At 52.0% G+C, this 11,105-nt stretch overlaps 4 protein-coding genes across 4 annotated transcripts; 3 read left to right on the top strand and 1 right to left on the bottom strand.

Moving 5' to 3' along the window:
* Nucleotides 1-132: 132 nt before the first annotated feature.
* On the top strand, nt 133-998 carry COCMIDRAFT_23466 (uncharacterized protein; the record flags this gene model as incomplete). Its single annotated transcript, XM_007686425.1, has 4 exons — nt 133-267; nt 412-430; nt 621-779; nt 877-998. 4 exons carry the CDS (start codon nt 133-135, stop codon nt 996-998), a joined length of 435 nt encoding a protein of 144 aa, XP_007684615.1.
* Nucleotides 999-1,378: 380 nt separating this feature from the next.
* Nucleotides 1,379-3,344, bottom strand: COCMIDRAFT_86221 (uncharacterized protein; the record flags this gene model as incomplete). Its single annotated transcript, XM_007686489.1, has 4 exons — nt 1,379-1,854; nt 1,945-2,542; nt 2,593-2,654; nt 2,708-3,344. The coding sequence occupies 4 exons, from the start codon at nt 3,342-3,344 to the stop codon at nt 1,379-1,381; spliced, it is 1,773 nt and encodes a 590-aa protein (XP_007684679.1).
* A 679-nt stretch (nt 3,345-4,023) lies between these two features.
* Nucleotides 4,024-5,275, top strand: COCMIDRAFT_23464 (uncharacterized protein; the record flags this gene model as incomplete). Its single annotated transcript, XM_007686424.1, has 2 exons — nt 4,024-5,196; nt 5,231-5,275. The coding sequence occupies 2 exons, from the start codon at nt 4,024-4,026 to the stop codon at nt 5,273-5,275; spliced, it is 1,218 nt and encodes a 405-aa protein (XP_007684614.1).
* A 1,878-nt stretch (nt 5,276-7,153) lies between these two features.
* On the top strand, nt 7,154-10,027 carry COCMIDRAFT_2353 (uncharacterized protein; the record flags this gene model as incomplete). The annotated part of the gene is made up of 1 exon (XM_007686411.1): nt 7,154-10,027. The coding sequence occupies one exon, from the start codon at nt 7,154-7,156 to the stop codon at nt 10,025-10,027; it is 2,874 nt and encodes a 957-aa protein (XP_007684601.1).
* Between the last annotated feature and the right edge of the window lie 1,078 nt (nt 10,028-11,105).

The raw sequence follows: 11,105 nt of genomic DNA, 5'->3' as shown, positions 1-11,105 counted from the left end.
CTGAAACAACCGGCCCGTTACCCAACCTCATCAAACGAAAACCCTAATCGCAAGTGCCTGCGCGGCTCCCAAAGAACAAAAAAAACAATAACAACCATGGTTGCTGCCAAGCGAGGAAAAAAACGCTAGAGAATGACACAGCGCTTACAAACACTCCCCCATTGTCCGTCATCCCCTGTGAATGTGCCTGAGACAACTACGCGCCATGGGCTTCCTACTACTACTGCTAGTAAAATAAAACAGAAGCGGTCGGCGGAGAGCGGATGGGTGCGTAGGCGCCAAGCAGGTACCAATATACTTAGAGTTCGGCACTTTTTTATTACTCTTGCCCTCGCAACTCGTGCGAAGTGTGAAATGTAACGTCGAGGGGGAAAGTAAAGAAGAGCAGTATGGGTATACTATGTTTCAAAGGTTGACAGCGAATCACACGGTAAGTATTTTTTTTGCCCCTCTCTCTCTCTCTCTGTGTGTGTGTGTGTGTGGTTCCCGATAGAGAAAATCTTTTCAACGTGGTGATACGCAAGCGTACCGTAGCAGAATCGGGATTGTGTTGTTTGGTTTTCGCACCGATTGGCGGGTTAGGCAGGCTGCAGTTGCAGGCTTGCTGCTTGTCCTGTCAGATACCGGACATGGGCGGGCGAGGGGGGCGGCTCCGCCTGGGTGCAGGAGAGGGAAGAAGGTGCAGGTGCAGGCGAGGAGGGGGGGAGGGGTGGGCTGCGCAAGTCAAGCTAGAAGATGGTTAGCGTGGCGATCGCTGCAGGGGTTGGTGGGCAAGATGTGTGAGTGGAAGAAGAAGGGGGAGGGGATGGGAACGCAGGCGATGTGGACATGGGTTAATGGACTTGGTTTGATTTACTCTAGAGATTTGTAAAATAGCTAATATTCGATACGAGGATATAGACAAGGTGGAAAAAACGCCGAATTGGGATATCGGCCGCTCTGGGAAAAAAAGAGGAATCGTAACAAACGTGATGACGGGGATAACATTGAGTAGCTAAACCATTAGCCCGTTTCCTCGGGCAACCCCAGCGAAAGGTTTCCCGACCACATGTTGCTTGTTTTGTGTTTGTCTTCGTGACCTGATCCACAGGATATAAACAAAAAGGTCTTAAAAGGAGTGTGAGAGAAAATATTGGAGCCATATCAGATGGGGGTATGATAGTGGTTTGAAAAAACAATAAAGGAAACTAATGTGTACAGCGAAGTATAGAGGTGCATGTGTGATAATCCTCTTTGTTGCGCATCCGGACGTTGAATTTCCCCTTCCAAATAAACATGAGACAAGATTTCAACGATCAAGTTGTAGACGCTTGCAAAAGGAAAAGACATGGTATTGCCGAGTTGGGGGGCAAGATCAGACATGGCGTGACAAGTTGCTTTACCACGAGAAAGACTCCTCGCGGAAGTCGACGTTCCACTGGGTCTCGCGGTTGCGGACCGCGCGGCGGAGCTCATCAGCGAGACCACCAGTACCGCATGTGGTGACACAGGCAGCACCGATACCCTCTTGCATCTCCTGGTCGACCAAGGCTTGGACGTTGGGCCGACCGGGGAACATCTGAACACTTGAAGAGGGCGAGTGGATCTCCTTGGTGCTGCGGGGGCGGGTGACGAAGAGCAGAATCTTGAGGATCTCGCGACGACGTGGCATGGAAAGGATCTGTGTCATCCATGTACGGATCCACTCCAAGTGCTCAGGCGACTGGATGATCCATACAAGTGTGAGGCGACGAGTAGCAACAGTGCCGTTTGCATAACCGGCAACGATATCGCGCACGTGGGGAACCTGGTGCGTGATACCGATACCAGCAGCCCAAAGCATAACAGTGCCATAGGAGCTAAGGTCCTCACCACCTATTAGGGTAACCGTTAGCGTAGTTCGGCGGTATTGGTTTAATATGCGCAAATTGCAAAGACTTTATAGAAACAGGATTCTAGACTTACCATAGGGACCCTCGACATATGCCGAGCAGGAGAATCGGCCGGCAGCGGAGAGATCGGCCTTTTTGAACAGCTTGTCGGTAAAACCTGTTCGGCGGCGGATGATGAAAGACATGCTGGTCTTGTGGTGCTCGAGGATATCCTGGCGGTTCATGGGGAGACCCTTTTCATCACCAGAGGAAGAAGCAATGCTGAGGTCCTCCTCCTCCTCGCTCCACGCGATGGAGAAGGGGTGGTTGGTCCAAAGACCGACAGAAGGGATGTACAGGTAAGCATGCTGGCCAGGGCGGAAGTTCCAGGGGCGTGCCATGCGGACAGTGACACGGAGGGCATCTCCTGGAAGGACTTCAACATCGCAGCCAGTGCCGCCGTTTCCAACGTTGCGCATGATAATACGGACAAATCGCCAGGTACGCTCCATAGCCCAGAGAGCAGCGACTGCGTAAAGCATGCGCTGCTGCTCGCGGTCCTTAAGGTGGACCCATACGGCGCCGAGCGCGAGCGCAGCACCGACAATGTGGCCGTGCAGGAAAACCTCATAGAAGGAGTGGCGGATGGGCGAGGGCGACTGGATCAAAAGGAACACAAATGCGACAGTTCCCTGTACGTGTTAGGAGATGGTGGAGGAAAAATATCTCACGTGAGACTTACAATAAAACCGCTCATGATGAATTCACTCTTGGTGATTGAAGCTTGAACAGCGACCCAGCCCTCTGCATCTTGGTTAGTACGGATTTGTGTATGATTGGCATGATTTTGAACTTACTGCTGTGAACCTTGTTGGCCATCCAGCAGACAGTGTGGGCAATTGCCTCGAGGACAACGATTCGCCCAAACCAGCGGTGGACCAAGTTCATGGTATCGAAAGAGATGCCAGTGAGCTTGATGATGGGGTTGTTGCGACCAGCAAGTAGGAACAATGGGATCATGTTGATGACGGCCATGATACCAGAGCGGCTAAGGAGCTCACCGGCACCCGAGGCGAAGCTGCTGTAGTCAATTCTCCACACGCAGAAGCCAATGTTGACAGCAAAGTAGCCGACGAGGAAAAAGGTCTGCAGGCGGCTGGGCAGTGTTCCCACGCCGATGGCAGACGAGAGCTTGAACTCGCGGTGGTGACGGGTGCGGAAGAGAGGAGCATCGAGACAGTGCTTCTTGAATGCGGCATAAGTGCGGTTGGGAATGGCAAAGTAGCGCTGAGTGTCGTTGTTCAGGCATGTGACGGTTCGGATGTAGCGCACAAAGTAGAGAATGACTTGGTAGAGGAAGAAGACGACAACAATGATCCACCAGATGTATCCAAGGTAGTGCTGTACGTCAACGTTCTCGCGGCCAGCAGTGGGATCTTCTTCTCCATGGCCAGCGCGCTTAGCGAGGCCCCGGGCAGCTTCCATCAGAGACATGGCTGGAAGGAGGGAGCAACTGTCGAGAGTAGGGCCAAGATGAGAGTAGGATCAGTCGCTGTGGCAGGCGGGGATGACGTTATGTAGGGAGTGTACTCTGTCTTGGCCAGCAAACGACAGATTGGTGGAGTGGAGCAAGGTCTGGAAGAAGCAGTTGATATGGCGTGCGTGGTGACCCAGCCTTAACGGATAGTACTTTAGGCTTGGGGTGACTGGGTAGGGGGGGTTATGCAGGATTCACGCGAGTTGGCGCAGCGTGGACAATGGCCGAATCGGACAGGTTAATATGCAGTAGGCCAAGAGGTCGATTGAGCGGAATCCAGATGCCAGGGAGGGTAAGCTGCACTGATAGTCGACTGGGTATGGGTAAATCGCCAACCAGGGGATGAGAGAGAAAGAGCCGGCGGGGGAAGCGAGACCAAGCACCTGGGTTGGACGAAGAAAAGCAGAGCCAGGCGAACCACGGCAATAAAAGAGCGACTATGAGGGGGGGGTGGGTGAAGGAGCGAGTGAGGAGAGGGAAAGAAGAGAAGGCGTTGTGGGCGCGAGGGCCGCGTGGTTAATAGGAAAGGGAGCGTGGTGGGTTTGATTATTTGGTGGTGGCAGCCTCAGGATTGGAGGACAGGGCTGAGGCGGAGGGCAGGGATGGTGCCTGAAGGCGGCCGACTAGGGCCCCCGGATGCTGAAACGGAACGGAGTCGACGACGAGCGAACGCCACGCCACAGGCGACATGTGAGCTGCACGCTGACGACCCTGTTTCATCGCTTCCGAACTCTGCCTCTCCCTCTCCCTCTCCCTCTCGCTGTGCTCGCCCGTGTGCGCGTCATCGTGGTACACACGCCAACCGTCTGCCATGCCCGCCTTGGTGCGCTTCGCCTCTGCCTCTGCATCGCCCCAGGCACACCCGCACGTACGCTGCCGACGCACAGCGCCTGGGCGAACAATGCCCCGGCCTGTCACTCTCCTATGCCAGCCTTGGCCCACCTAGGACCACCCAGGACCACCCTTCGTCATCCATCTATCCACGACTCCTCCGTCTCCGCCTCCGTCTCTTTGCGGTATAACGGCCGTCGTACAGCGGCCTACTTGGCCACGCACTCCATCTACCCGTTCCCGCTTGTGCGACCAAGCCAGCGACCGCATCCTCCAAAATGCGCCGCCCGCAGTTGGGCCCCTTCCTTTCCCCCATACTCTGCAGTAGATCTAATTTGCCTTGAGCCTCAACCTCAATCTGCAAACTTCCACTCTTCCCTTTGTCACCACTTAGCACCCGGCCGCGCAGCCAGCCACCCGCATGTTTCCCTTGGACGGTTGCTAGGAACATGCATGAATGTCACTGCGTTGCCCCGGCCATGTCTGCCCCGAAACACGTCGATTCCAGTCGTGGCCGCTCATCGTGTCCTGCATAAATCGCCGTGTCGATTCTTCCGTCATGCGGAGAGACCCTCTGGTTGCTGTCAAAACCACAACCGCCGCTTGTTTAGTGTGTCGATTCAGATAAACGCCCTCTTGGATATGCCCTGTCCAGCCCCCCGCACAAACCGCATTCTATTTGCGCGACTCGCATGCGCTTGCCCTATGCCATCGTCGCGTCCTCCGCCTTTTGCAAAGCGAGTCGAGACTGCCAACGGAAATTTCCATGCTGCGTCCGAAGTGACTCCACTACCATCAGGTGCTGTCACGCCCCCAAGTACCATCAACCCCATTCACATGTGCGCACGGTCAAAAACGCCTATACTGTTTAATTTACCAAAGACTCAGTCACGAAGCGACTTCATCTACAAGGTGCTAGCCTCGGCCTACCTTAGGCTGTATGCCCATGTACTTACACATACATACTATACACATAGAGTACGTACATAGGTACATACTTACATCGACTTAGTGGCGGAGTCATGGGCCCCATTCGCATCGTCCGCTAGCAGAGTGAAGAAGGAGATGCCGGCTTGGGACTGGCAACTGCGATAAGGCCATGGTTCGGGAAACCTACTTCAATCGCGTCCTCAGTCTCGCGCAGTCAATGTCGATAGCGATGGCGATGGCGATGGAGCATCCTGACAGATGGTGTGGAAAGCGGGACATGCCCAAGGCACTTCCTGCTAGTCCTAGCCGCTCAGGCAGTACCGCACTCTAGGTTAAGACTGACTCACGACACACTCGAAGATGACAATGTTAGCATAACACCAGGAATCCCGTGAAACTGCTAGATTGCCGCTGTTTCACGCAAATGATGGCGTGGCCACCTTGGCCCCACGCTCTCGAAACTTCCTCAACCGTTCCTCTTGGAGCATGTCGTTTCAGAGACGGGCGCCTCTTGCTTTTCTTTTTGGTTTCGACATGCAGCCATTCTCCACCGATCGGTCCACTCGGTGGCTTGCAACATGCGACACAAACATGCGAGCGCTGACGTAGGCCCGGTGTTTGCAGAGTTGGTTGGTATCAAGCTAGAATCGCGTGACTCGGAGCGGGCGCCTCCCTCCCGCCGCCCTTTGGTGTTAACGCTACCCGTACCCGTACTCGAGTACCGTTATCCACAGCTCGTGTCAACACACACGTGCCCAGAAACGGTGCCGCTGGTGTCAATTCATGCCGCTCCCTATTCGGTGTCTAGACCGCAGCGTGCATTTGATCCACAATGCGCAATCTACTTTTTTATCTTCCTTGTCGCTCTCCATCTCGCTTAGCAGCCAGTAGCAATCACTGACGCCATGAGCACAAGACATTCCTTGGCGCCTGGCTGCAGCGTGGGTAGAGTGGGTAGATCGATGGCTGCCTGCAAATCTCAGGTAGGCGCCGCATCTGTCGTTCAGCTAGAAGCAAATCAAGGCTTGGCCTTGTTCAACCAGGTCTGTTCGGCCTCGGCGTTACTCGGATTTTCAAATACGGATGTTGACCAATGCAACAAGCATGCACCTCAATTGAGTTCTTCGTGTTCCAGAATGCTGTTTATAGCATTCACACAAAACAAGGACGGATCTGACTACGTGCCAAGTCGACGCGTATATAGACTCGCCATGGCAATAAATACGTAAGCATGAGTAACCACTTCCTTACCTAGTCCCAACCATACGGTAAGATGCTATAAACCCTCTCGGCCCTGTTACTAACAGCGAGTCCATGGCCGTGGGCCCGGCCTATTGCATCAGTGCGTAGTATGTCCGACGTGCAAGACACGTCGACCTGGGATTTTGACAGGCATTCCATTCCAGCGTCGGTCGGACTTGCGCGTCTATTTTCATCGGGGGGGCTGTGTCTATCCAAACACCGAGCTTTTGGATAGTCACGTGCGCGAGCCGGCTGTGCAATTGACATGCTGCCTTGCAACACGTGCGCAAAGAGACTTTGATGTCATAATCCTGTTCCCGAGTAGACGTCTAGCCACCACGTGGTTGTAACTTGTAAAGAAGGATGCAAACTATATCCTACGACTTGCTCTACTAGTGATAATTCCGCTGTACTGCAGAATGGTATAGACAAGACCGAGGTAACGTCTCGTATTGCGACAAAAGAGAGTAAGATAAAACAAGCTTCTGTCATGGCATATTTGAGAATGCGATACTTTCAAGCCAACTCTCCCGAGGGTAGTGTAAGTACGTGGTGCAGTGTGGTGTATGGGAAAGCGAATGGGGTTCTCGAGAGTAGCTAGCGCGGAGACAACGCGCTTAACGCCGACCACCGATGAGGTCAAACAAATAAACAATCATCACGACACGGACGACGCGCCCGTAACACAGCACAGCATATTCTACCGCCCACAGCTCTTCCGTGCCCATCTATTCCGTATGAATTAACCGATATACCTATTGCCATGTCAACGGACGACACCCTGCCATGGACAACTTCGCGATGCAATCGTTTACTGCGGCCGCTTTCCTCGAAACTCGCCAAACTGCGCAAAGAACTTGAACGACCGCGTCCTACGAATACAGAGTCACGAAATGTTTCCTCGGCATTTGCCACTAAAGGCTCCCCCCAGAAGACAACAAACTTTACACGCCCGGCCCACAAACCACGGGGGTTTGAGAAGGCTAGAGATCCAGATTGGAGGCCGGGCATGAAGCCGGGAGCAGCTAAGAAGACTACATATGGCGCACGCGGGAGAGGGAGACCAGCACTGCGGAGAGGCAGTCCAGATACCACCAGCAATGTCTCCCGACCGGGCGAGATTGCCTTTACGCCTTTGATTTCTAGAATGGGCGGGCAACTGAACAGCAGTCCACAGATGCCGATATCGCCGTTGCGAAAACTCCCCAAGAACCGAGGTCCCCTTTTAGTCCATCTAGCGCTCCCAGCAGCAGATGTACCTAGAGATGTCCACAAACTTGTTCAAGGCACTTTGGAGGCATACGCGAACCTACTCCAAGCCACCTCAACAGGAAATGAGTCGACACGGAAAGGCACAAGATCACTGATGGGCGCTTGTTTGAGAAAACTACCAGCCTACATCGAACTTGAGGAACATTTTGCGAAGCTGGACAGGCTCGAGGACGAAGTAGACGAAGAAGGTCGGGACATTGCCAACGAGATATATGAACAGCTCGAGACACACTTTGAACAAGCCCCTGGACTTGGCTGGCGCCACTTTCGACAGGTCGTCCGAACACATGCCACAACGCTGATATGCGATGCCATTGCCGACGAAATATTGAGCCTCAAGGACGCATTGATGCTCATTACGCACTGCTTAAACGCCTATGCATGGGAAGAGGCAGAACAACTATTACTGGCTTATGCGCCGCTTCTAGACCCCATCACTATGCCCATCAATACACGGGCCGACTTATTTGACGTGCAGCGGTCGCCTTTTTTACATGCAGTCAAGGCTTTTGTCTACCGCACCGGGCGCCATCGTCTGCTTTACGATGTTTTGGAGCACATGGTTGCTCTTGAACTCCTACCACTCGAATGGCTGGCAACCGATAGCATGCGCCCTGTCTGGGATCGACTGGTTCGAAGTGTTTCCGAGAATGATGCTCGCACACTGCCAAGTGTTTGCCGATTCTTTGAGACAGTTGCCTTCGCAAGCATGGGTCTGCCTGATTACCGGTTGCTGGAAGATGAAGTCACTGGGTCTGTTTCTAGGCGCTTTGTACCATCGTCACGATTGGAACTCCGGCAGGCACTTGACACCACGTTTTCTAGTCTCCTCACCGTGTTGTGCAGTATAACTTTGGTCAACAACTCCCGTAACGATGACGTGGGCCAGATGACTGCAAAGAGGGTTACTCGAGTTTTGGATGCAGTTGTCGTTGCTATTGCTACTCGGCAGGACATCAAGGATGAGCTCGACCTTCTTGGTGCGGATGCAAACGATGTCCAGGTCATGGCTCAGCGTGGCATTTGGATAACATTTGCATCATGTCTCCTGCATCTTGAAAGCTGCTTGAGCGATCCAACCGTGGTATCCCTCGATACTGTTGGCTCTATTGGTATTATCAATTGGATAGCCTCACAATATTCCTCAAGAGACATCAATTTCGCATCGATATTTGGTCCTCTACCATCCTTGGTCTCGTCGACTGCACGCGGGACCGGCCGTATCTGGCAGGACGATGGATTCGATCAATTACAGCGTTTCGTTACGGCGCTGATGTCCGTATCAGGTTGTCGACTGCCGCATAAGCTTTGGACTCTAAAGAGAATTGCATTAGAATCCGCACTGGAATTTGCCCACGGAACCGGCGACGCAGAGCACATGGCATTTGCACGCGAAGTTGAGAAGAAGATGCAAACACAGGGTCGCCTAATTATTATGCAATCACCAGCAAAGAATGCTTCCCCGGCAACCGGCGGTGGCTTTAGGTGGGAAGAAGGCATCGGTGAATGGGTCACCTGCACACCATTTGTGAAACATAATCCCAAGCCGCAGATTGGCAAACCCGTCCGAGCCCTCGAACTACTGCCGACGCCGGTGCAATCAGAAGAAGAGAAGGAGGATGTCTCTGAAGTCGAGGATGACCTCCCTAGTAGTATCCCCGCCACTCCAGCATGGGAAGCCACTACATTTGACTGCGCAGATGAGGATGATGCAGGGCCGCAATCGTCACCAATCAAGAAGAGACAACGCACTTCCACATCATTACTAGGAAAACGCGCTCGAGCGCCATCACCAAAGGTTGTTATACCGGTGAAGCGAACGCAAATGACACCTCCAGACACACCACCTGTCAGATTCTACGCCAATCTACCCGAAGAAAAGGGAAGCAGTTCGAGACGCTCCTGTCGCTTTCGACAACAAACCAACACACTGCCTTCACAATCCCGACCTAAACGCTCTAGAACATCCCTCGAAAGCGGTCTGCGCGACGTAAAGATACCAACCTACGCCGAACCAGCCCTTGATCTCGACCTCGACCTTTCAGGCAGCGCCAGCGATACAGACGCATCGAGTACATCACAGCAAGACTCGGAGACCGAGGTAGAGCAACCCAACACGCGATCTTCTTCACAAACTCGCCGTCGCTCAACGCGCCACATAGAGGCGAACACCTCCCCCGGCCGTGACGAGCTCGGTAAAACACCAGCCCGGCCTCAATCTCGCACATCGCTTCAAGCCAAGAATCAAGGAAAACCACTACCACACGCTAGCAGATCCAGCTCCCGGCGTACATCCAGTAGGACGCGACCCGTACTGCAGAAGAGCTACCACGACGACAGCGAAGACGAATTGAGCTTTTACTAGGTGTGCAAGTCTTATTCCTCAGCGTCGTCGTCCATGTTATTGCGATCGGATAATGTTTGGTGGCAATGAATAGCTCTTGACTATACCATCTTTTTTTTCGCTGTTTCAGTTTAGCAAGTTGAATCCTTTGCGTTTTTGCATGTTGTAGATACCCCATTCTTCTTCTTCTTCTTCTTCTTCTTTTTTTTTTCCAATCATCATACCGAATAGATGGTTGTAGCAAACTTGAAATCAATACTTTCACATTTCCATTCTTATGTGCAGAATATACACCGTGTGAGATCAATATGGATGAAGGGTGAAGACTCGTTATTACATTAACCCGCCCACCCTTTACAAGACACACACACACACACATATATATATATATATAGGAACTCACACATGAGCAGCGAATAACGATACAACACTTTATACCAAAGCGAGCACTCAGCACTAACCCAGTAGTTAAATTTCTCTCTCTCTCAAAGCCCAGAAAAAAAAGATACAAAGATAAGAGGAGAGAGAGAGAGAGAGAGAAAGACACGTGGATAAAGAAAGAAGGAAGAAGTATCCTTATATCCTTCCCTTCCCCTTTCCCTTCCTTGTCCTTCGTTCCAAAGAGAAAGTAAAAACGCCAGAAAAATGCCCAAAAAAGATAAAAAATAAAAATAAAATTGTATAAAACGTCGGAACTTTTTTTGGTTTTGGGTTGAAAAAAAAATTTCTTAACGCTTCCTTTTAGGAGATGATTGGGGGATATGGCTATGATATGATATGACTATGATATGATGATGATGATGATGATGATGATGATGATGATGATGATAATGGGAAACCCGTTAAAAAAAAACCCCTGGGACTAAACCCAACCGACCCGAAACCGATCCAGGTCTAACATTTGGTGGTGGTGTTTTTTTCAAAAAAAAATATATGTGTGAGAGTGTATGGGCGGAGGAGGAGGAGAGAACCTATGATATGCAAAGCCCGATTGATGGGAACCCGTTTAAAAAAAACCCCCGCCCTCTTTCACACTGATCTAATTCCTCGCACCCGCATTCTTTCTTCTCATCCCGCGCGCTAAAAAAAACCTGACTGC

Source organism: Bipolaris oryzae (genome assembly GCF_000523455.1).
Source record: "Bipolaris oryzae ATCC 44560 unplaced genomic scaffold scaffold_19, whole genome shotgun sequence".
Taxonomy (NCBI): Eukaryota; Fungi; Ascomycota; class Dothideomycetes; order Pleosporales; family Pleosporaceae; genus Bipolaris; species Bipolaris oryzae.
This window is presented reverse-complemented; position numbering and strand designations above follow the sequence as displayed.